This window comes from Choristoneura fumiferana, chromosome 12, assembly GCF_025370935.1.
Source record: "Choristoneura fumiferana chromosome 12, NRCan_CFum_1, whole genome shotgun sequence".
Lineage (NCBI taxonomy): Eukaryota > Metazoa > Arthropoda > Insecta > Lepidoptera > Tortricidae > Choristoneura > Choristoneura fumiferana.
In genome coordinates, this window is record NC_133483.1 from 21,483,484 (window position 1) to 21,508,051 (window position 24,568).

The 24,568-nt window shown below is 35.7% G+C and overlaps 1 protein-coding gene across 1 annotated transcript in view; it reads left to right on the plus strand.

Moving 5' to 3' along the window:
• The window catches only part of LOC141433598 (QRFP-like peptide receptor), a 248,127-nt gene that overhangs the window by 150,203 nt on the left and 73,356 nt on the right, over positions 1-24,568 (plus strand). Inside the window, exon 3 of the mRNA XM_074095710.1 lies at positions 17,401-17,543. Within this exon, the coding sequence (XP_073951811.1) occupies positions 17,401-17,543 (143 nt within the window). The remainder of the gene's footprint in view (positions 1-17,400; positions 17,544-24,568) is intronic.

Below are 24,568 nucleotides of genomic sequence, written 5' to 3' on the forward strand. Positions count from 1 at the left end.
TAGTGGGAAAATCACATAATAATATGTTCTTCCTAACATACATGATTATTTCAAAAACATAAAGCGACGGCAGGGTTACGATATCTGTTTCCTTAAAAAAAGATCTTAAAGATTCACGCGTCTTCAAATTATAAATTGCTCTAATTGCTCTCTTTTGTAAGATACAGGCTACCTTGGTTGCTACCCCCCAAATAAAACCCTCGACCTTAATGTGCGTGTCATGAAGCCCAAGGTCGGCAAATGAGTTTGTTACTGCATGGTGTGCTGCTGCTCCGTGCGCGCGCTGCACACGCACGACATGCACATGTTGCGTATTGCCAAGAGCGCAGTCAGTGGTATCGGCAATTTTTGATAAAATATTAGTTTTTCTTTTACAAATATACAATTTTACTCGCAAATGTGATGAAAAACATTGTATGTCGCACGGGCGGTACTAGAATTACGAACATCGACTCATTAAAGCCCTCAGTCCCCTCAGTCTTCGACTTCGGGCTTCTAATAGACTCTCGTTCGTAATTCCTTATTTACCGCCCTTAAGACACAATGTACTATTTATTGTGACTGTAGTTTCAAGCATTCCAAACGATTTAAAGCTTTGTATTTTTGAATTACTAGTTTGTATTTTTTAATAAATTAAAAGCTTTATAATATCAAATATCACGGGACACTTTTAACCAATTGACTCCCAAAGTAAGCAAAGTTTGTGTTATGGGTACTAGGCAACGGATAAACATACTTCAATATATAGATACATACTTATATACATGTCAAACATCCAAGACTCGATAACAAACATTCTTATTTTTCACACAAATATCTGTTCCAACCGGGCATCGAACCTGGGACCTCAAGCTTTTTAGTCAATCAAAATAATAATAATCATAATCCATATTATGATTGTTATGTCATAATTTATGTATATGCCATGATCGGTAGAGATCACATTTCATATTTTAAAATATTTAAATGTTAGTTGTTAACTAAGGATTTTTATTTTTTATCTATATATTTTCATTTTACTTTGTTTTGCTAGCTTTCATTGTGAAGAGAATAGTAATTTTATTTTTTGTTCTACAAAAATTACTTTCTGGCAAGTTTTTTACGGCGCATTCTTCATGGCAATGATAGTCTTTCTGAAAATAAAAGACATATAAAAGAGCCTTTTACTGCTTTTTAACAGAATAAACGATAAAATTTTGATTTAAACAAGTTATTCTTAAATACAATGTTTCACAGAAACTGCCAGACTAACTTGAATGCAACTTTGTATACACATACAATTTTGCCTTCTAAGTTGAAGTAGATAGATTTTATTACGGAAGAAATATCTTTTCACTCATATATTAAACAGTCTGTTGCCCGCGATTTCATCTGCGTAGAATATTGCGGGAACTGTACAATTTTTCGGGATAAAACTATTCCATTTCCTTCTCCAGGACTCAAACTATCTGTATACCGAATTTAAATCGGTTCAATGGTTTAGACGTCATAAAGTAACAAACAAACAGAATTAGAAACTTTCGTATTAATATTGATTACAACTTGGTAGAAATAACATTTTAGAGATAGGTACAGACGAAATATGGAGACGAACGATTTGGTCTCAGTGATCCCACAATTAGATATATTTATTTTATAACTTTGCCAAGGCATACTTGAACTGGGAAACCAAACCACTAGGTCAACCGTAGCTCACGTAAAGTTTTCTTTTTCTGCCTTCGTCGAACCCAAAATTTATTTGAGCAAGCCCTAAACAAACTGATCCATGTTACCGAGCACACAGCTAAATTGACATTTATCTGAAACTAAATTTGGGATTATACATGCGTCAGGCACGAAGGTTTAGGAATTGTCTGAATCCCAAAAAGGATGTTAGTATAAGATACAAATATAAACAAATTTGTTAGCTATAGACCCTCATCAGTTTTACAAAATGGCTGAAATTATAATATTAATTTTATGTTTTGAACCTCTATTAACCTGTCCTCTCCCAGAGGCACAAATTTGTGCCCAAATTCCTTTGATCCTGTTATCCTGGGAGATGACAGATTAATCTCTCTTAGGTAGGCTCCTAATGAACTGTTCTTATTTCGACAAACAGCTAATAGCTGAATTGATAATAAAAATGCATGACAGCGGTTGAAAAGCGAATTAATCTAAGCTATTTCTACAAGCTTTTATTTAGTTTGACCTGTCCCGTTGTCTGTTTGTCTGTCTGTCTGTAATCAAATGTTGCAAGTTAAAATTTAACCAAGTCCAGTCATTGGATTGAATTGAAATTGTGTATACTATGTAAATTGCGTGACAATACAATAATCTGGTAGTGATAGCCTGGTAGTCCAACCAGGATCGTCTCCACAGGACGGTACTCTTCAATGGTTAATGGAATAGACTTGAAATTTGGTATGCAAAAATATGTCGTTTAGGTGATAATACAAATACAGTTAACAAAAAGTACAGCCAGCAAAAAAAAGCTTGTATTAAAAATGTCTTTTTTCACCAAAAACTTATTTGAATTATTGTGTTATGTTTTGTTCTAAATTAGTAGAATTTTCTCCGTCGTTTGAGCTATATTTAATTTTTTTAAACATTGATTCGTACTATTTTGTATTTTAAACCTTTATTCGTACAATGAAATTTTACACAAAAATATATTTTTACATAAGTATTTTGTATTTTATCCATGTCATTGCTTAAACCAGTCTACTTTTAATTGAAATTCGATTACAACCATGCGCATGCCGCGAGTAAAGAGTTTTGAAGGAGGTGATTTGCACTCTTTATAGGATTTTTAGTGAGTCGTTATCTTTCCTTTCAAGTGCCAATAAACGCCGGAATGACCTTAATACGCTGACTTACCCTAGCTATTAAGGATGAGTGATTCACCGCTCCATCGCTTAAGATACGCTGACACGGATAAGCAGCGACGCGTCATTTGCGTCGCGTTTTTGACGCCAACGTGTGCGATTTTATTCTAAAAGGGTAATCCATACTACATATACAAGAAAGAAAAGAAAGTGTGCGTGTTTGTATGTTTGTGTGTAAGTTTGTCCGTCGAAGCGGAGCGGATCGACGTGATTTTCGGCATAGAGATAGTTTATGGGCCAGAGAGTCACATAGGCTACTTTTTATCTCGGGAAAATGCACAGTTCCCGAGGGAACAGCACGCGATAATCGAATTAATAATATAAAAGATTACAACGAGCACTTTATGCCAAAAACTACACAAGTATGATCACTTTGGTCGAAGTTTGTTTAATGTTGTATGTGTGTTTTATATTAATAGCAATTTGTGTTTTGATGTCAAAATTTTAAAGAGTTAATAAATTTTTAAATGTTAACTGTGTGTTCTTTGCCCCATTTCTGAAAAAATTGAATTACAAATATAGTTTGAGATTAGCAATCTTTGTGACTTTGTCAGTTAAAACTCCGTGCATTTTCATTGCGATTTTGACGCGGCTTATTTTTTTTTCAGCGTCAGCGAATATTGGATCGGTGAGTGTTTCCTTTATAAATTTTATAAGCTTAGTAACTGCCACATTTAAATCAATTAATGACCACTTATATACCAGTATAACTTCAATAATTAAAAATGTTTCAATATTTAATGTAATTTCATGCAGAAGATAAATCATCTCTGAGAATAACGGGAGTATTATTAAATAATTTTCCAACCCTACTTTTTAACCTCCGACGCAGAAAGAGGGGTGTTATAAGTTTGACCGCTATTTGTGTCTGTCTGTCTGTCTATAGCACCATAGTTCTTAAACGGGTGAACGTATTTAAATGCGGTTTCTTTTATTTAAAAGCAGGTTTTCTAACGATGATTCTTAGATATGTTTTATCAAAATCAGTTCAGCCGTTTTTGAGATATTGAACTTTGAAGTGACAATGTCGGGGTTTTCCAACTTTTTGTTGGTAAGGTTAGGTTATAAGTACGTAAGCTTAATAAAACGGCTGAACTTATTTTGATGAAACATCGCTAGAAAACCTGCTTTCAAATAAAAAAACCGCATTCTAATCGGTCCACCCATTTAAGAGCTACGGTGCCACAGACAGACACACATAGCGGTCAAACTTATAACACCCCTCTTGTCGGGGGTTAAAAAAAACTGTAGCTCTTAGCAACTTTATATTTTCTCCTCTTCATGTAAGTTGCCAACCAAGTTTCTAAGATATCTCACAGTCTATTTAGAACGTCAAAATTTAACAACTTTGAACTTGCTCTGTCAGTACAACGATAAATTTGAATATTTGACTTAGCATTTTAGTACCAAAAATAAACTTTGTAAAAGTTCGCTACTTAATACATTGTTTTTCAAAATTTGCATGAATACTAAGGACAACGAAAAGGTTGTTGGAAATTCGAGGTTTGCAGGGATTTCAATTATTACTGTCAGCCGAGTCCTAAATTTAAGCCGTGGTGGCCTAGTGGTTTGACCTGTCGCCTCTCAAACAGAGGGTCGTGGGTTCAAACCCCGGCTCACACCTCTGAGTTTTTCGAAATTCATGTGCGGAATTACATTTGAAATTTACCACGAGCTTTGCGGTGAAGGAAAACATCGTAGGGAAACCTGCACAAACCTGCGAAGCAATTCAATGGTGCGTGTGAAGTTCCCAATCCGCACTGGGCCCGCGTGGGAACTATGGCCCAAGCCCTCTTGCTCTGAGAGGAGGCCTGTGCCCAGCAGTGGGACGTATACAGGCTGGGATGATGAGTCCTAAATTTAAATGTGTTTAAATTTAGACGCGAAACCTAACATTGGGTCTAGAACACTTGTATTTTGGAAATCAAGGAAAACACATAAATATAACCTAATCAACAAAAAAGAAAATTTTTAACAAAAAAGTAAAACCGACTCCAAAAAAATAACAAAAAATGGAACCGACTACAAAACCCTTGAAAATATTTTTCTAGGTACGTACTAGCTCGAAGTCGGTGCCTCAGCACGAGCCAGCAGGAGTGGGACAATAGTCATCTACCTCTTTTACATACTATGGGTTTCAATCCCTCCTTTTTGAAGTCGGTTAAAAAGTTGGAAAACCCCCGACTTTGTCACTTCAAAGTTCAATATCTTAAAAACGGCTGAACCGACTTTGATGAAACATATCTAAGAACTATCGCTAGCAAACCTGCTTTCAAATAGAAATCCGCATTCAAATCGGTCCACCTTTTTAAGAGCTACGGTGCCACAGACAGACAGACACACACACAGACACACATAGCGGTTAATATTATAACACCGCACTTTTTGCGTCGAGGGTTAAAAACTACGTAAAACATTATGAATCACTATCATTTGCTCTTTATGCTAAGTATCTAGGTATTGTATGAACAATCAAAACTGTTAGAGCTTTGGATGACTAATTCTGAATCTCAGCTATCCACTGCACTTAAAAAAAACTGACGATCAACACATAAAGCGATGAAATCATGTTAAATAACCTAATATTATAAATGCGAAAGTTTGTGAGTATGTTTGTTACTTCTTTACGCTGAAATGGCTGGACGGATTTGGATGAAATTTGACAAAAAGTTAGTTTATAATTGGATTGAAATATAGAATACTATTTATGTTTTTCTATATTCCCACGGGATAGGGATAAAATCTCGAAATAAACAAGCGCTGGGTTTAGAGTCATGAAATTTGGTACATACTATAGGTAGCTGGACGTCTGAAATAACACATTAGAATACTTTTTATCCCGATATTCCCACGGGATAGGGATACAATCTTGAAATTTCAATCGCTGGGCTTAGAGGCAGGTGGTAAGACCTTGTGCAAGGTCCGCCCGGATTGCTACCACCATCTTGCTCGCTAATCCTGCCGTGAAGCAGCAGTGTTTGCACTGTTGTGTTTCGGCGTGGAGAGTAAGACAGCCGGTGAAATTACTGGCACTTGGGGTATCCCATCTTGGGCCTCTAGGTTTGCAGCGCATTTGAAATACCCCTTATGTTGTAGATGTTTATGTGCGGTGGTGATCTCTTACCATCAGGAGACCCACTTGCTCGTTTGCCATCTAGTCGAATAAAAAGTCTTCAAATTTTGGACAGTTCTTAACACCTCAATGAAGACCACGATATAAATTTTGGGCATTCCCAGAGGAATTTTGTTAAATCCCGGAATTTCAATTGTAACTACCAGAACGAATAGTTTACGCGTGCAGCAGCAGTGGGTAAAAACTAGTAAGGAATACAATTATACATGTAAAGATTTGTTCACAAAGAAACGGTCAATTAATTTGATTTATTTTGTACTGAAATAGTAGTTTAATTAAAACACATTATTGGACCCATGTTGATATAACATTATTTACTCGTATTATCGTCAGGAATACGCTGTTAAAATATTTCGGGTTATTAAAACCCACGGTGTATAGATACATACTTATATACATGTCAAACATCCAAGGCTCGATAACAAACATTCTTATTTTTCACACAAATATCTGTCAATCAAAATAATAATAATCTATATCCATATTATGATTGTTATATCATATTATATGTATATGCCATGATCGGTAGAGATCACATTTCATATTTTAAAATATTTAAATGTTAGTTGTTAACTAAGGATTTTATTTTTTATCTATATATTTTCATTTTATTTTGTTTTGCTAGCTTTCATTGTGAAGAGAATTGTAATTTTATTTTTGTTGTACAAAATTACTTTCTGGCAAGTTTTTTACGGCGCATTCTTCATGCAATGATAGTCTTTCTGAAAATAAAAGACATATAAAAGAGCCTTTACCGAGCACGGTGTATAGGTTTAGGCCGATGTTCCGACGCGGGCCTAGTGCGGATAGGGAATATCACACACCATTAAATTGCTTTGAAGGTTTGTACAGGGGAAGGGGTGATAAGACATGAATATTCGGACAGTCGTTCTGGGGATAATAGTGAATTATCAGTTGGAGTGGATAAAATCGCAGGCAAAAGCTAGTATTGAAATAAACCCAGAGAGCTCTAGAACGCTTCTGAATATTTTTCCTTAATCAAAGTTAATTCAACGCTGACAATAGAACTGATTGGAGTCGGCGGAAGTAATAGGATTTGCCTCTTCTAAAATTGCCTAACACTAGGTTTTCTCTTCAATTCGAATCAATTTCAATTGGTAATCAGAAGATTGAATTGGAATTTTTAAATTGTGACTAAAATTTCATTAAGATAAAAATTTATAAAGTTACAAAAGCAGTTACAAATCTATTATATGGTCATTAAGATTGTTTTTTTGGAATCTTTTTGTATTTATTTATTTCAATTCCAAACTTTTGTTACTTTTACGGTCATCCCGTAAACCCATATCGAAAATACAAACTGAAATGTCTGCGCTATAGCACGTGGCACGGAATGCCGAGGACCTGGGTTCGATTCCCAACGCTGGTCTTATTTTTCTGGTTTTTAACCGACTTCAAAGAAAAGGAGGAGGTTATCAATTCGGTTGTATTTTTTTTTTTAATGTTTGTTACCTCAGAACTCCGTCATTTATGAACCGATTTGAAATTTTTTTTTTGAGTTCGTTTAGGGATGCTTTCAATTAGGTCCCATAAGCTTAAGGAAATCGAGGGAACTCTTCAAATGTTGTAGCGACACCTATAGTAATTTGGATATATATATAGCAGTAACTCGTGCATTTGCTCTTGCAAATCATAATTTGGTGAAGTGGAACTGATGATGAAGACCAGATTTGACCAACGGAACTACTACTATCAATAACAAGTATTTCACGGGTAAGAAGCGACTAAGAAGAAGCTTTTAGTTAATGATTCTTTCGAACTGATCTGATGCTGAAGCCAGAAGGTAGGCAACGGAACTCTGTTATAAAACAACGTAACTAAGTCGTGTTTGGGCTTAATGGAATCGTTGTGAGATGTTCTTTGGCTACGAATCACTAATAAGTGAGAAATAAAGAAAAATTTACCAAAAAAGTAAACCCGACTCCAAAAAAATAAAAAAATAACAAAAAATGGAACCGACTACAAACCTTGATAATATTTTTCTAGGTAAGTAGGTACGTACTAGCTCGAAGTCGGTAACTCTGCACGACCCAGCAGGAGGGATTGAAACCCATAGTATGTAGGTGAGGTAGACGACTATTGTGAATTGTCCCACTCCTGCTGGCTCGTGCTGAGTCACCGACTTCGAGCTAGTACGTACGTAACTTACCTAGAAAAATATTTTCAAGGGTTTTGTAGTCGGTTCCATTTTTGTTATTTTTATTTTTTTGGAGTCGGTTTTACTTTTTGATAATTTTTTTTTCTATGCAGATACATATATTTCGGTTTGTATTTTCGATATAAAATTTAATTCTTAGGATATAGTATTTTAAAGGATAAAGGGCACACTTCTAAGAGCACTTCATGGCTCGTCTGTGTCTTTTGGATTATACGAAGGTTATGCATTATTGTTTCTTCCTATTCGCGACTCTGCACAAAATAAATTCCACACATCTGAATTTGATCACATGCGTAATGCTTCACAGTCATTATTTCTACGCAATCTTGTTTCTTCCTATTCGCGATTCTGCACAATATGAATTCCACACAACTGAATTTAATCACATGCGTTATACTTCACGACACTGTATTTTTTTTTTAAATCTCATACATAACCGGGAATCAAACCCGGTCGAAATTGGGGCGGAGAAAAATCTTTTTTTTTATATTTCAATCGAACCTGTTTATTATTATTATTATTTTTAGGCTGCTGCTGCCTTCGGGAAGCTTCGTCTCAAGGTGTTCCGTTCACATAACTTAAAGCTCGCGACCATGATCATTTTTACCGCGGGAAAAGCGACTCACGTAGTCCGTTTTTTTAAATTTCTAAACGCGACTAGGAAGAAACAAGATAGTATAGAAGATAGATAGAATAAAAGATAAAGATAGATATTAAGATAGTATCGTGAAGTATAACGCATGTGATTAAATTCAGTTGTGTTTAATTTATATTGTGCAAAATCGCGAATAGGAAGAAACAAGATTGCGTAGAAATAATGACTGTGAAGCATTACGCATGTGATCAAATTCAGCTGTGTGGAATTTATTTTGTGCAGAATCGCGAATAGGAAGAAACAATAATGGCATAAACCTCGTATAAATCCGTCTTTTTCTATATCTGTTATATATAATTTTGCTCAAGAAAGAGTGGAACTATTAAGTTGAAATGAATATCTAAGACTCGAGCAAATCCTTATTGCTATAGTAATAAAAGCTTCAATTAGGTATGTGTGCCATGGCTGGTACTTCTTGATTTAATGAATGGTATAATATAGTGATCGATCCAAATAAGCCACGCCACCATCTCGGTACCATAGAGATATTCTAGTACATAAGCTAGTATATAGTGTAATGTAGCACACTTTGAGTTCAGTTGGAGATCAGTAAAGAAGTTCAAGTAATCCGACAAAGTCCATTTACTCCCCCCACATATGTTTCCCTAAAGTATGCACTCGAAATATAAAAAAATGCAAGCGAATTGATACCCTCCTCCTTTTTTGAAGTAGGTTAAAAAGTTATTTTAAATTGAATGCTATGTTTGTCGCTACTATTGAACGGAGTTACAATATTTTCATTGCAGCAGGGTGCGGGTGACAGCTGTCATATCACAAGACTAGAGAGTCAACGTGTCGAAACTTGAGTAGATATAACTAATTTAAAAACCTTAATCATAATTAATGTCATCATTAATTCGATTATTACGCTAATTTTGATGAGAATATTAGTGAAATTCTAGTTGGAATATTATTTGCCACTTAAGTAAAGGTTAAACGGAGTTTGCAAGAATATTAGTTACTTACCAATTAATGCGTAATTTTATTTGTGATTGTTGGATATTTTTATCGTACGTACTCGTTTACTTACAATTTTATATTATAATATATATAATTGTATATATATAATCGAGTTTCAGCCCGAGCAAAGCTCGGTCGCCCAGGTACTTCTATATTTAAGTAGGCTGCAAAGATTTCCTCTTCTATATGCCACTTTTTTATTAAGTTCGAAGTTCGGTCGCCTAAGTAATGGTCCTAAATCGACGTTTATCTTCACAGACCAGGCTTTATGCTACGAAGTGCAAAATTCGAACTTCATATCTTGCCGTCCTACTGACAGTGAGAAGGACGGTACGATACGAACTTCGATTTTCGGACTTCGTAGTTATGTACTTCGTAGCGATATGTTTCCGAAATTATTTAACCAAATCTAATTTAGATTCGGCAGTTATAATAAAATACCGGGGTTTTGCCGAATTCCCACGGGAATCACCAAAAATCCATTGTGGGTTTCAAAATTTACTGCATCACGCTGCACTTTTGATGCAATAAAGTTACTTTTTTTTAAATAATAAATAATAATAATTCATTTATTGCATGAAACGGGTACAGAGGTAAAAGGTAAAACTAAAAATAATTAAGTACATGACCGTGATCTACCATATTCATGGTGTACAATATTCAGATAGATTAATTATTACATTTCAGCTACTATTTCATACTAATTTACAATATCAGAAATTACAATAATATAATACCAATAAAATTACAAATAATATCCAGATGTCACATAGGTATTTCATAATTATAAAATTTAAAGTTACATTTTGAACGAAGATTAATTAAAACTAAATGGCATTAAATATAACTAATAGCAGCATTATGTATGATTAATATTCATTGATCGAGTAAAACAGTTATTTAGGAGCCATGTATTCATTGTGGACTTGAATTGGGTGCCCTGTAGTACTTTTATATTTTCAGGCAGGGCATTGTACACCTTTGCACATGTTATAGGCATTCCTTTTTATTAATATCCGATCTGCAGCGTGGTTGAAGCAAAAGATTTTTGTACTGCGATCTTGTCTTGTTTCTACCAGCACCTTGACGTACTTTAAAATAGTCCGGATACGTTTTACAAAAATACAGACATTGCGCACGTACATGCAAGTGAGGGGCAAGATTTGAAACTCTTTGAACATAGGCTTGCAACTATCCCTGAACCAGGCATTCTTAATTGCACGCATACATTTTTTTGTAGCTTAAAACCCTGTCTACTGCTACAGAATTCCCCCATAGAATAAGTCCGTAGTTCAGCACTGATGACACATAACCATGGTAGGCTGTCAGTGCTGCACCAACAGAGACTGTTCTTCTTAGTTTTCTTAGGGCGAAAACGAATCTGTCTAACCTGGAACATACTGATTCTACATGGTCCTTCCAGTTTAAATGCTTATCATAGAGATTCAAGGAACTTAAAGCATTCGGTCTCCGCTAAGGGGACATTATCGTATGATACATTTAATTTTCGCATTTAATATTTTGATTTTGCTTGAAGAGCATATCCATATTTACTATTCTCAAAAATCTCTAAGAAAACATGTCCGTGGAAGCTATGCGCGTTGTCCGTAGGTTTGTATGGAAGAACAACCCCCCTAACATTTGCATATCGCGCTAAATTTAGTGTTTCTAATCCGAAATTATTTCGCAAAAAGAATTTTGGATGTTTTATGCAGTTTATGTTTATGATCTCGTCCTTAGTGCTAATAATTTCTTGTCAAAACTGATTTCTTGTCAATTGAAATTGAAATGAAGTTAAGAAGGATTAATGTAGCTGTGAAATTTTTAGGGGCTCGACGCGTAAATTGTGATAAGGGGACCCAATACGTGCAATAGTAATATATAGCTAAGTGCTGCCCGCGACTCCTTCGCCTAGAGTAGGTATCTACGTTTATCGCTATCCATGGGTTACATAATTATGTAGATAAATAAAATACATCTGTTTCCAAAAGGTGACCATAGGGCTGGCTCTTTCCTCGGGCAACGTATACAATACGTATACAACGCGGAAACGCAGCAGCCTTATGAGCACCCTCTATATTAGGACCCTCTTTTAGGATTAGAATAAGTTGTTTTCTTTGCTATTTTTTGTGTATATTGGTGTAAATAAATGAACAACTGTTAATAAGATCAGATACACTGAAATATTTTTATCAGAATTTCTCGTTTATGAATTATAAGATTTGATGCTCTCTAATGCTTCTCAGACTAATTTGAGTTAATGAAATACTTCACAGCCCATTAATTTGCGCACTTTCAAGCATTAGGCAATTTATAGCGTTCTAATTATTTGGTATAGTAATAACTCCAGGTTTTAACGTCTGAAACGTAATTCCGTGAATGGTTTTCATTTCATACACAAGTAAAATGTTAAAAGGAAATTTACAAAATATAATGTACCTTTATTCGTATATGAATGTTATACAAATTTTATTACAGGACAAACATGAAATAAACTATTCACTTACATAAAAGAAGGAATTAAATTTCAGTTGTTTATCTAAGAAAGTGGTTAAAGTGGATTAAGGTCTCACACACCGTATCGTGTCAGGCACGGAATGTCATACGATCTGCTTGAAAAGCTACAGGCACATACAGAATGGCCACGCTCCGCCCCGCAACGGTTCGAGTTACCCCCCCTCAAGCGCAGATTACAGGAAAACGGAAAGGGTGCGCACGCACGATGTATGTCGGCCGCACGGCACTAAGTTCGGGAGCAATTATTTTGCGAAATGGTAACGGTAAAAAAAAGTTAGTAGGTAGCTTTTTCTAAATAAATAATTCTGAAATTATCGCGATTAATACATGAAATAACTAGCTACCTAATAATTCGTTTAAGTTTGTGGTATATCTATTGTAATTGAAAATAATATGCTTAAATACACAGACAGACACATTTTAAGTAGGTTTTAATACATAGGTAAGATTAACGATAACATTTATTTGCACCATCTAAGCCATACCTTTTAAGTACCTTTAAATGTCATTGGTAGCACTTATTAGGGTTTTGCGATAGTCAGCCCTGTGTATCTTACGCACACATTGACGTGTGTACAGACATCGTCGTGCCTATGTAGATTCAAGAACGCGTATTTTGTACGGCGTGGCCGCCGTGTGGCCATGGTCTACCACGTTAGAGTGCTTCCGTGTTTTTTTATATTTGGATTTCGATTCGAAATTCGAAAAACTCAGACGTGTGAGTTCAACCTAGAACTCACGTTCTGCTTGAGAAGTTACGGTCAAAACACTAGGCCAGTGTTTTCAATCTATGGGTCGCGGATACCCTTAAGGGGTCGAGTTATCTTTAAAACACTCTAACCGTTATTGTGTATGATTATTCACGTTTGTATTATCAAAGTAAGATAATACAAATAACTGTAAGTGGAGTCACCAAATATTTAAAAAAAATTAGGAGGGCCGCGTCTTAAAAAAGTTTGAAAAACACTGCACTAGGTACGGTCAAAAGCATAAATATATAATAACGTATATTATACGTTACCAAGACTTCAAAAATATCTATACACGTTTATGCACTAAACATAAGGTTGATGTATACATATTTTGACGTTATGGCTGTCTATCTATCTATCTATCTATAGCAGCTCTTGTTGCGTCCGTCTTCGAACGTAGGCCTCCTCTTCACGTTTCCACGTCTGTCTGTCCCCTGCCACCTTCATCCAGTTCATCGATATATATGTACTAACGTATATAAGTATGGTAGAATATAAGTCTATGATCCAGTAAATGCCGGCTTGCTGCCGGATGTCATCCGTCCTTCTCTTAGGAGGTCTTCCTCTACCGCGTTATGGCTGTAATATATATTTTTGCATTCGACTGTAGGTACTATGGCTTATTTTGACTCGTACTTGGCTGGTTTTTTTTTTAATTATTTTTGTCTAATCTTGAGATTCTTTACGTCCCCGCTTCGCTCCGTTTCCATAGTATAGAGGGGTCCCTTTAAATGGCCTCCGTTCTGCACTAAAAATTTACGCGAGTACCGACGTAAATTCTTGAACCTCATTTCGTTCGAACCCCGCGTGAGTTGAATCAGAATTTATGTGTTACAGTTTTATATTAATCCCAATTCGTTATCTTCGTCTCGGATGGAATCATAATTCATCATCATCATCATCCCAGCCTATATACGTCCCACTGCAGGGCAAAGGCCTCCCCTCAGAATGAGAGGGCTTGGGCAGTAGTTCCCACGCGGGCCCAGTGCGGATTGGGAACTTCACACACGCCATTGAATTGCTTCGCAGGCTTGTGCAGGTTTCCTCACGATGTTTTCCTTCACCGTAAAGCTCGTGGTAAATAATACTCGTGGAATCATAATTATTCCAGTAAAACAATTCGCCCAGAAATTTTCTTCTCGACGTGATTTGTATGAAATTATCCATTTACAAGTATGGACCATTCAAATGAAAAATAGCAGAGCGCGTAGACTTTTTCAAAAGTTTGCGGCGTTGTTTTCGTTATTGTCACCTGCCTGCCCCGCTCTTCTTCATCTATCGCCTGCCGGACTCTGTCCCCGCTCTGCCCTCGGCTGTTACCTATTGTCCGCGATCGCTTATGGTGCCATCGGATTCGTGTGTATGTGTGTTTGTGTGCATTTGTGGCTAAAGAATATACGCATATGTAAGTCAATTTATTGCTTGTTTGATTCCAAAGCGTCATACCAGTCCTTAGGCACCCAAAGAACCACCCCATCAGAGATCCAATTACCAAAGTTCGATCATTCTTATTTTATCGTGCACTAATTAATGTACCACCGTAGGTACCGTAGAAACAGATCAAACTAGCCTAGGCACAGTGTAGCTAGCGTCAAATACATCGACCTTATGGTTAGTTGCATAATAGTTATTTATGTGGCTGGTGCATAATGCCTAATTATGTATAGCCGCATACATAACTTTATCTACATGCATATCATAAGTTTTCTATAATATGTTCAGATATGGCTTGTATTTTTAAGTAATGTGTTAGGTACTGATAACTAGTTTGAAGTACCTACCAAAGCTTAAATAAAACAGATAATAAAAAACTAAAATTTTATTTATAATAATAATTATTATGTACATGCATGTCATAAGTTTTCTACAATATGTACAGATATGGCTTGTATTTTTAAGTAATGTGTTAGGTACTGATAACTAGTTTGAAGTACCTACCAAAGCTTAAATAAAACAGATAATAAAAACTAAAATTTTATTTATAATAATAATTATTATGTACATGCATGTCATAAGTTTTCTACAATATGTACAGATATGGCTTGTATTTTTAAGTAATGTGTTAGGTACTGATAACTAGTTTGAAGTACCTACCAAAGCTTAAATAAAACAGATAATAAAAACTAAAATTTTATTTATAATAATAATTATTATGTACATGCATATCATAAGTTTTCTACAATATGTACAGATATGCATTGTTAAAAAAAGTATTACCGATACTTTAATGTAAACATTAAGATGCACTGTACTTTAATGTGAACATTAAGATGCACCCGCAGATACCAGGTTTCTTAATAAAGGCCATTTGATAGTCGTTTCTGAACATATAATAGGGAAGTTATGATATGCATGTAGATAAAGGTATATAGATATTTTTGACGGCTTGGTTACGTACCTACATATATTTATGCCCTGAACTATACATGTAAGTATGGTATTGTGACCTTTCATACTTTTATTTTTTATTTATTTTTTATGTAGCCTGTAATATGTCCCACTGCTGGGCAAAGGCCACCACTTTCTTTTGCCACTCTTCCCTGTCCTGGGCATGCACCTGCCAATCGAGCTGAAAAGCGCTCAGGTCGTCCCGCCATCTCCTCTTGGGTCTCCCTCTGCTCCTTTGACCATCCTTCGGAACCCATTCGGTAACGATTCGTGACCATCGGTCTGGATGCATGCGGCAGACATGTCCAGCCCAGTCCCACTTCAGCTTAGCGGTCTTGACACCCACATCGGTTATACGGGTTTTGGAGCACAGTGCCGTGTTTTTGATTCGATCAGTTCTTCGAACACCCAGAATACTGCGCTCCATTGTTCGTTGGCAAACCTTGAGCTTGGACTTTTGAGCTTCAGTCAATGACCAAGTCTGTGCGCCGTAGGTTAAGATGGGAAGAATGCACATGTCGACGAGTTTTCGCTTAAGTGACAGAGGAAGGTTGCCCTTCATTAGCGTCTTCATGGACCAGAAGCTCTTCCGGGCATTATCGATACGCCTATCGATTTCTCTCGACAGCCTATTTTCGAAGGATGCTACCTGGCCCAAGTAGATATACTCGTCGACGTACTGTATATCTTGCGCATCTACTGTAACTCTACGTTTCACGTTTTCATACTAAACTTAATAATTCAGACTTGCTTCTCGAAATCTTCAGTTACTTGTACATTTTTGAGCGAACGCTAAGTAAAATTAAAAAAAGAAGTAAAAACTTCCAAATTTAGCCGGAGAAAGCGTTTGTGGTAAAATTAGAGAAACTTTTTAATATAAAAATTTCTTGGATACCGTCGTAGTTATTGTGTAAAGATTTCTTTTAGTCAAGACCTGATTAGATTTAGATTTGGTATTGTAGGTATTTGTAACAAATATAGTTTATTCAAAAAAAAAAAAGCCGTGGTGGCCTAGTGGTTTGACCTATCGCCTCTCAAACAGAGGGTCGTGGGTTCAAACCCCGGCTCGCACCTCTGAGTTTTTCTAAATTCATGTGCGGAATTACATTTGAAATTTACCACGAGCTTTGCGGTGAAGGAAAACATCGTGAGGAAACCTGCACAAACCTGCGAAGCAATTCAATGGTGCGTGTGAAGTTCCCAATCCGCACTGGGCCCGCGTGGGAACTATAGCCCAAGCCCTCATGTTCTCAGAGGAGGCCTGTGCCCAGCAGTGGGACGTATATAGGCTGGGATTGGAATAGTTTATTTTGGGAATTAAGCTTACTGTTTTAAAAATTACAAGCACAGTCGGTCATACTCGTACTATGCTTTGTCCATGTCTGGTAGGTCCTGAAAGGTGTTGAATATACTTAAGTTTTTAATATTCTGTTTTTAATAATTTGCTCGTGAGCTCTCACGTACTTTATAAAGGATCAATAAACACTAAGACTATCGGCCAAATGTGCTTTATGAAGTACAAATTATACATGGAATTAAGAATTTAAATAAATAAATATCATTGAACACTTGACACCAATTGAGCTTGTATTATGGATACTAAGCAACGGATAAACATACTTGTATATAGAGATAAATACATACTTAAAGACATGTTATTTTTTATATATATATCCGAAAAGAAAAGTCCAAGAAAAAGAAGTATTTTAAGAACTTAGAAATAATATCCAAAATAACAAAGCTGGTGAACCACGTCAAAGGTCTAAAGTACTACGTTTGTTAAAAAAAGTTAGGACTAAGGAGAATAATAATATTATTCTTCTAAATATATTTTAATATAGCTTGAAGTAAGTTTTAGTGTAAAGGCATAATACGCGCATTCTCACAAACTTTCGCATTTATAATATTAGAAGGGCTCAACCCATAGTAATTGTCACTTTCTTTTCCAGTGTGACCAACATCTTCCTGGTGAACCTGTCGGTGGCGGATCTTCTGGTCACTCTCTTCTGCATGCCAGTGCAGATCGCCAAGTCTGTCACGCTGTTGTGGTACTTCGGAGAAGTCATGTGCAAGACTGTCAACTTCTTACAAGGTATGATTTTTGACACGCGGTTTTAAACGCGGTTGACTGACTGACGCGAATAAATGTCGATGACTTGATAGTTGAGTGGTTGAAAAAATCGAGTACAAAGCTGGTTCAGGGTGTAATTTCTGGTCAGGGCAGATTACGTCACATCATCAGCGGCAAGAACCGGACTTACAGTGGCAACTAGTGGATACAAAGTGGTGTTGTCGCTCTTCATGCCGTTCTAAGGGGGAGGCCTTTGTTCAACAGTATACGGTTATCTGCCTTTTCCCAACTCACGATTCTGAATCGTTTCATTTGCCAAACTGTTTCATTCCCCAACTCAGGATTTTCTCTGAAACTATATATTTTTTTAAACATAAAACAAACTTACCTAACCTACTGTGTTCTATAAAGAAAATACACTAAGAAAAAAAATTGGTTTCAGAGGAAATTAAGAGTTGGGAAATAAAACAGTTGCCAAATGCAACATTTGGCAAACAATCTGCAAAAAGGCAGGATACGCGCCAGTCCACCTAGTGGCCTGCCAAGTCTTCGTTTTCCGGTTCGTGGTCGCCACTCGAGGACCTGTCTCTCCCGATTAGCGTAGCTTGAGGTCCCGGGTTGTATCCCGCGGGGTAGATGAGAATAATACGAATGTTTGTTCTCGAGTCTTGGGTGGTTAATATTTAAGTATGTTTATTCATTGTCCAGCAGTGTGTGTTAAATCCAACAGTGCACGCCCTACGTCTGATTATGATGATGATGGCTGTCCAGCAATGACGCAGTATGAATGTTTGCGGCTGCTTATTATATTAGTCAGTCAAGACACATAGATCCAATTATACAGCAGCAAACAGTAAGCACTAAGCAATAAACCCGAAACACAGCAATTCATGCATATTTTACTAGAACCCTGTTCAGTCCAATGAGTCTGAGCAACAAGTCAAATAATTGGTCAACATATGACTTTATTTAATACATATTACTAATATTATTATTAATAATTAAAAAATGACGTCTTAATTAACTAGCATATCATTCTTTGACAGAAATGCACTAAGCAAGACAAAAAATCAAGAGAAATATTAAATAAAAATAATAAATAAATATCACGGGACAATTCACACCAATTGACGTACCTAGTCCCAAAGTAAGCTTAGCAAAGCTTGTGTTATGGGTACTAAGCAACGGATAATATAATTATATAGATAGATACATACTAAATACATATAAACACCCAAGACCCGAGAACAAACATTCGTATTTTTCATACAAATATCTGCCAAAAATTAAAAAGGCAAAGAAAATGGTAAGATACTTAAGTAGGAAAGAAAGTATAGAAATTTAAATATTTATTACATAATTAATAATCATTATTAAAGGTAACAATAATGTACAATAAAAAGTCAGCTAATAAATAAAATTACACTAAATAACGATTAATAATTAATTAAATAATTACAATTTGAAATCCAGTTTAAATGCTCATTGATTAATGTGATCTCGTACTAGAATTAATCATTAACAGTGAAATTACAAAACAAAAAGACACGGCATTTTTCGTATAAAATAATTAAACACAAGCCAGCAGCAACCGTCGTAAACACGATCGAAACTAAAGATTCGCAATTTTGAACATAAAACTACCGTGAGACTCACTCATATTAAATATATATTGACCCGGATAACTCACGTCTTAAATCGAGTCTCGATCTAAGACTCGATTTAAGACGAGTGACGTGGTGAGTGTGGTGAGTGAGTGAGACGGGTGAGTTATCCGGGTCAATATATTTAATACGATCGAAACTACTATCGAACCGTTTTTGATTTAGAATTCACAGTCGCATTGGTTTAGACATGGTTTTATTAATAACTCCTAAATACAAATTGACATGATAGATTATCCTCAACCTAAGATATAGTATGTTATTAAGCACATTAACATTCCTATTTCGTATGTATAATTATGCGGATTACATCAAGATGCACAAAGTTTTGATTGGTTCTGATGGTAGCTTAACTACAGCTATCTAATAAGTACTTTTAAACGAGCGAATCTCATACATTATCTTTATTTGGGGAATACCTAATAATATCATGTTTTAATGCTAATTATGGTTTTTAGGGTTCCGTTGCCAAATGGCAAAAAACGGAACCCTTATGGATTCGTCATGTCTGTCTGTCCGTCCGTATGTCACAGCTTTCCAAAACTAGCTTACTAGCTTAGCTTTTTTGTAGTTTTTCCAAAACTATAAGAACTATACTGTTGAAACTTGGTAAGTAGATGTATTCTGTGAATTAAGATGTTCACACAAAAATAGAAAAAAAAAAACAATAAATTATGGGGGCTCCCCATACTTAGAACTGAAACTCAATTTTATTTTCATCAAACCCATACGTGTGGGGTATCTATGGATATGTCTTCAAAAATGATATTGAGGTTTCTGATAATATTTTTTTCTAAACTAAATAGTTTGCGTGAGAGACACTTCCAAAGTGATAAAATGTGTGTCCCCCCCAGTAACTTCTAAAATAAGAGAATGATAAAAGTAAAAAAAATATAATGATGTACATTACCATGCAAACTTCCACCGAAAATTGGTTTGAACGAGGTCTATTAAGTAGTTTTTTTTTAATACGTCATAAATCGTAAACCGCAATTTACCTTTCATTCAATCAGCTCAAATATAAAAAAAATGTGTACGGAACCCTCGGTGCGCGAGTCCGACTCGCACTTGCCCGGTTTTTGCTTTAATTTTGGTTAAAGTTATTTGAGGAATTTCGGAAATTTTATGAGATCCATATTTGGGGGTTTTTGCTGGCGAACAAATAGATCAAGCTGGTATGTTTTTATACCATAAGATTCAGAAAAAGTATTCTATTTTTTAGTTTAATCTAACCTAAGTTTTTCTAGGTTTTAAGACAACGGAGAAAATATTGTGCCAGATGATCCGCTTATTCCGCTTCAACTATGAATCAAGATTTCATTTTGTTTTTATAGTTACAAATTGAACAGATTAAGTAAACGTAAACATATTCAATTGGGCAGCAATTAAGCAGCAAGTATTCAGTTTTATGTTTAATACGTCTTAACATGCACACACACTTAACACACAAATACAAATACAAATATTTTACTCATATAACATTGTACACGGCGGCACAATTTAAGCTAGTTATTTTTTTGTGACATTTGATACATAGAAATATAGAAATAGAAATAGAAATATTTATTTGCTCTTTGCACAAAACAAAAAATCACACAAAGTAAAAATACATTAAAAAAAAAAACAATAATATGCGAAATCGCGAAGCGGTCCCAGCTCAGCATAGTGTTGGCCGTAACAGGCCAACGCTGGTCTTCCGCTGTGACCGCTTGGTGACTTCACGGAAGACACATCTCACTAAAGTTCTTGATTATCTTCAAGTCTGCTCTATTTTTCCTAATTGAAGTTTAAAAAAAGGAAACCTGATTTTTCACTATTTTTTTTTCCCTTTCTTATGTTAGCAGAAACGTCTTTTACGCTGAAAGATTATTTTTTTTAAATTTAAAATTGTTCTCCTGAAAAGTACAAAGGCTTTAATTCTCCCTAAATTATCTAAACTGTTTACAACATAAACGACTAGTTGCTTGAAATAGTTTAATCCGACGTTTACGACGTGGACGTTTAGGATAATTAAACCATTTCAAAATGCCATTCCCCGTAAGTTTCTATGAATCTATTGTAGCCTGTCGTCTTTAGCCTGCTTTGGTTTTGACAGTATTTAAATGGATCGCTTTTGTCCTGAACTTATGCGAATAAACCTTCGAAACGACGTAATCCATTGAATAGAAAGTTCCAACTTTGTATCATAGGTTGAATATTTGCAGTAGCATAGTTTAGCGGCGGTAAAATACAAAAAAACCACACGATCAAAAACTAATATTTATATAGACGATAACGTTGAAATAAAACATCACGAGGATGTAAAAATCTGCAAAGCAATTCAATGGTGTTTATGAATCTACCATTCCATACTGGGCCTGCATCTACTACAGCCCAAACCCCTTCAGTTAAAGATGCCCGTGCCCAGCAGTGGGACGTATATGGACCGAGATTAACTAACAATAATAACGGTTATAAATGATAAACGTTATCCGTGTGTTTACTTATTTTCTCAAACATGACATGGAATATTGACGTTGTGATACAAATAATAGGCCGGGAAGTACTCGTATCGCGCGGTCACTCTAGCGGCCTGCAAAGAGATTTCATACAACTTTCCCCGGCCGCTGACCGTTTATTGTTTCAACGCGCGCTCTGCAGCCCTTGCCGGCTGCCAGCACCACCCGCCCCGCAGCCGCCGCGCCAGCAGCCACACAACAGGGCGATGTAGCGTCGCGCCAGCTGGATTTCTTATTTTTTTTTATTTCATGTCATGTTTGAGAAAAGCACTATACAAGCTTCGGCGTGAAAGAACTTGCCAGCCTTTTATACCTTTCCTATATTACTCGTACCTAGTTTATACATACTAACCTGCAAGCCTTTATTTCCCGGCCTCTGCAGTAATGTTCTATTGTTTGTAGAAAGTAATCAGAATTACTAAAATGATTTCATTCTTACACAAATAGCAAGCTGCACTATCTCAGATTACCCCGCGGGACATAGAAGACGTATACCCTTTACCGTAGAAAAATAAAGAAACAACCCCGATAAACGCGAAGATTTACCTAATGTACAACAGCGAACCTAATCCTTTTAAGGGAAATCTGAAATGAAAATGAAATGAAATGAAAAATGTTTATTGCACAGCTAGTAGATAAACTTACATTCCGACCCCCAAACTAAGTAATGACCTGTGTCTTGGGGAAAAGTGATGATGAGTTCTCCGACATCTACGATACAAGTATAAGTACATGAATCGAAGAACTGCCTATGAGAGTTGTACAATAAACAATAACACAACAAAGATACAAAATAAGAGTTAAAAAATAATAACAACAATAATACTACTAATAAAGATACAAAGGTAGCTCAAATACATATAACCTCGTTTAGGATACTACTAAGAGGAGATTTTCGGTGTCCTGATAACTAAGGCTTTGCAACCATTTTTTAAGTTTAATTTTAACCTCAATTTTAACTCTAGCTTTGACACGAATAAATATTCTCTACTTTTATTTTCTAAATTTACAAATGACATCAATAACAATCTGTCGTATCTGTGATTATGATAGAATTATAGCATTAAAGCCACAAAGCCAAAATCGATTGAGGCGTATAAAATGACAGCAAGCCAAATTCAGAAGGCGCCAGGCGGCATTTAGCTACCTTTGAATTTATGTCTCATTTTTAGAGTTGCGTAGTCGAGTGATCGGAACGCAGAGATAACCTTAACTTTCCAGGAAGAAGTAATATGGAGTTGTTATTTATTTGTTAATTTATAAAAAAAAGATTATCTTGTGGACTTACAGTAAAAACCAAAACGTTCACAAGCGAGTAAAATTATAAGTACAAAATACAAATGATATGGTTATAATACTAAAGGCTGACCAGGAATATAAAAAACCTGACGCGAGGGCAGCACATCTACGCTTTATTTTACAATATTCTTTACACTTATTATATGATGCCCACCAGTCATATTGACAACGGTGTCGGTGATGATATTTAAAGGGATATTTTTTAATCCCTTTGACTTTTTCTATGACAAATACTTTTATACGATGTTAATTAGTACAAAACACCAAATAAAACTATAAAATACCACGCGTAAACAACGTAAAACTTTGACAGCAATAGACAGATGACATTTGAATTTAGTGTGACTAGTGCAAGAAATTAGTTCTATTGGTTTTCCGCAATATGGCTAGGTTTTTTTATATTCCTGGTTAGCCTTTACCTCATCCCGGTATTAAGGCCCGGTTGAGAGCTTCATGGTATGGAAAGTGTGATCCAGCCCTGTTCGGGGAAACAAAGAGTATGTGGGGTTCACCCACGAGCGGAATACCCTCTAAAGACTACACGAATTCCCTCGTTGTCATTGTGTCAACTCTATTTTGAGAATTAAAAAGAACTTTGTCCCAAATAAATAAATCATAAACGGCGCCTTCTAAATATTGAAGGCCGGAAACAAAAACAAACAAGGCTTGATTACCTGATTACCCGAAGGAGGGTTATTACATTCATTTTCTTGAGAAAACATGTTTGAACATGCTATGTAATGTTTAAGTTGTGTTCCTTAAAACAGGCTTCAAAATATACTGTTGCAGGCCTAGGTCTGCAAGACAACAGTCTTTTGTTTCAATGCAAAACGTCAAATATCCACGATAAAGGCCATTATATACACGACTTGAAATTAATAATCTGAACTTCTATGGTTCATTTATTAGTTACTGAACAAATTCACAGGACTATGAATATTCTATATGTAAATATATAAATATTGCCGACACGTTTTACGTCAAATTACAATTTAATTTACATAATAAAGTATTAATGTAGCTGATTAAATGGGCTGCAGTTCGCGTGTTATGGCCCTAAAACCACCTACACACCCCTACCCCCCTACCCTGTGTATACCCCTGGTGTTGCAGATGTTTATGGGCGATGGTGATCTCTTACCATCAGGAGACCCACTTGCTCTTTTGCCATCCAGTCAAATAAAATAAATAAATAAGTAAAATAAAAGCCGAACAGCACACTATAAAAAAAAGGTTAGGCGGGCATATTGACAACTGTCATTGTTTTTTTTTTTATTGACTTATCTTGGACTTTAGCTATTTTGCAAGTAAGTGCCATTGTCATTTCAAGTTTCGTTTAGAAACGTGATACGTGGTTTTTTTATTGTTGCAGTCCGTTATATCTACATGTTTTAAAGCAATATTAGAATGAAATAAATACTTATATAGGATGGTAGTTATAATTTGAGTCTGGTACAATTTTAGTTGTCTTACGACATTAAAACATTGATTTCTAGGAGTTTTTATTTATTTTAGCGCATGTTTGTGAAAAGCACTATACAAGCCTCGGCGTGAAAGAACATGCCAGCTTCATATACCTATATAT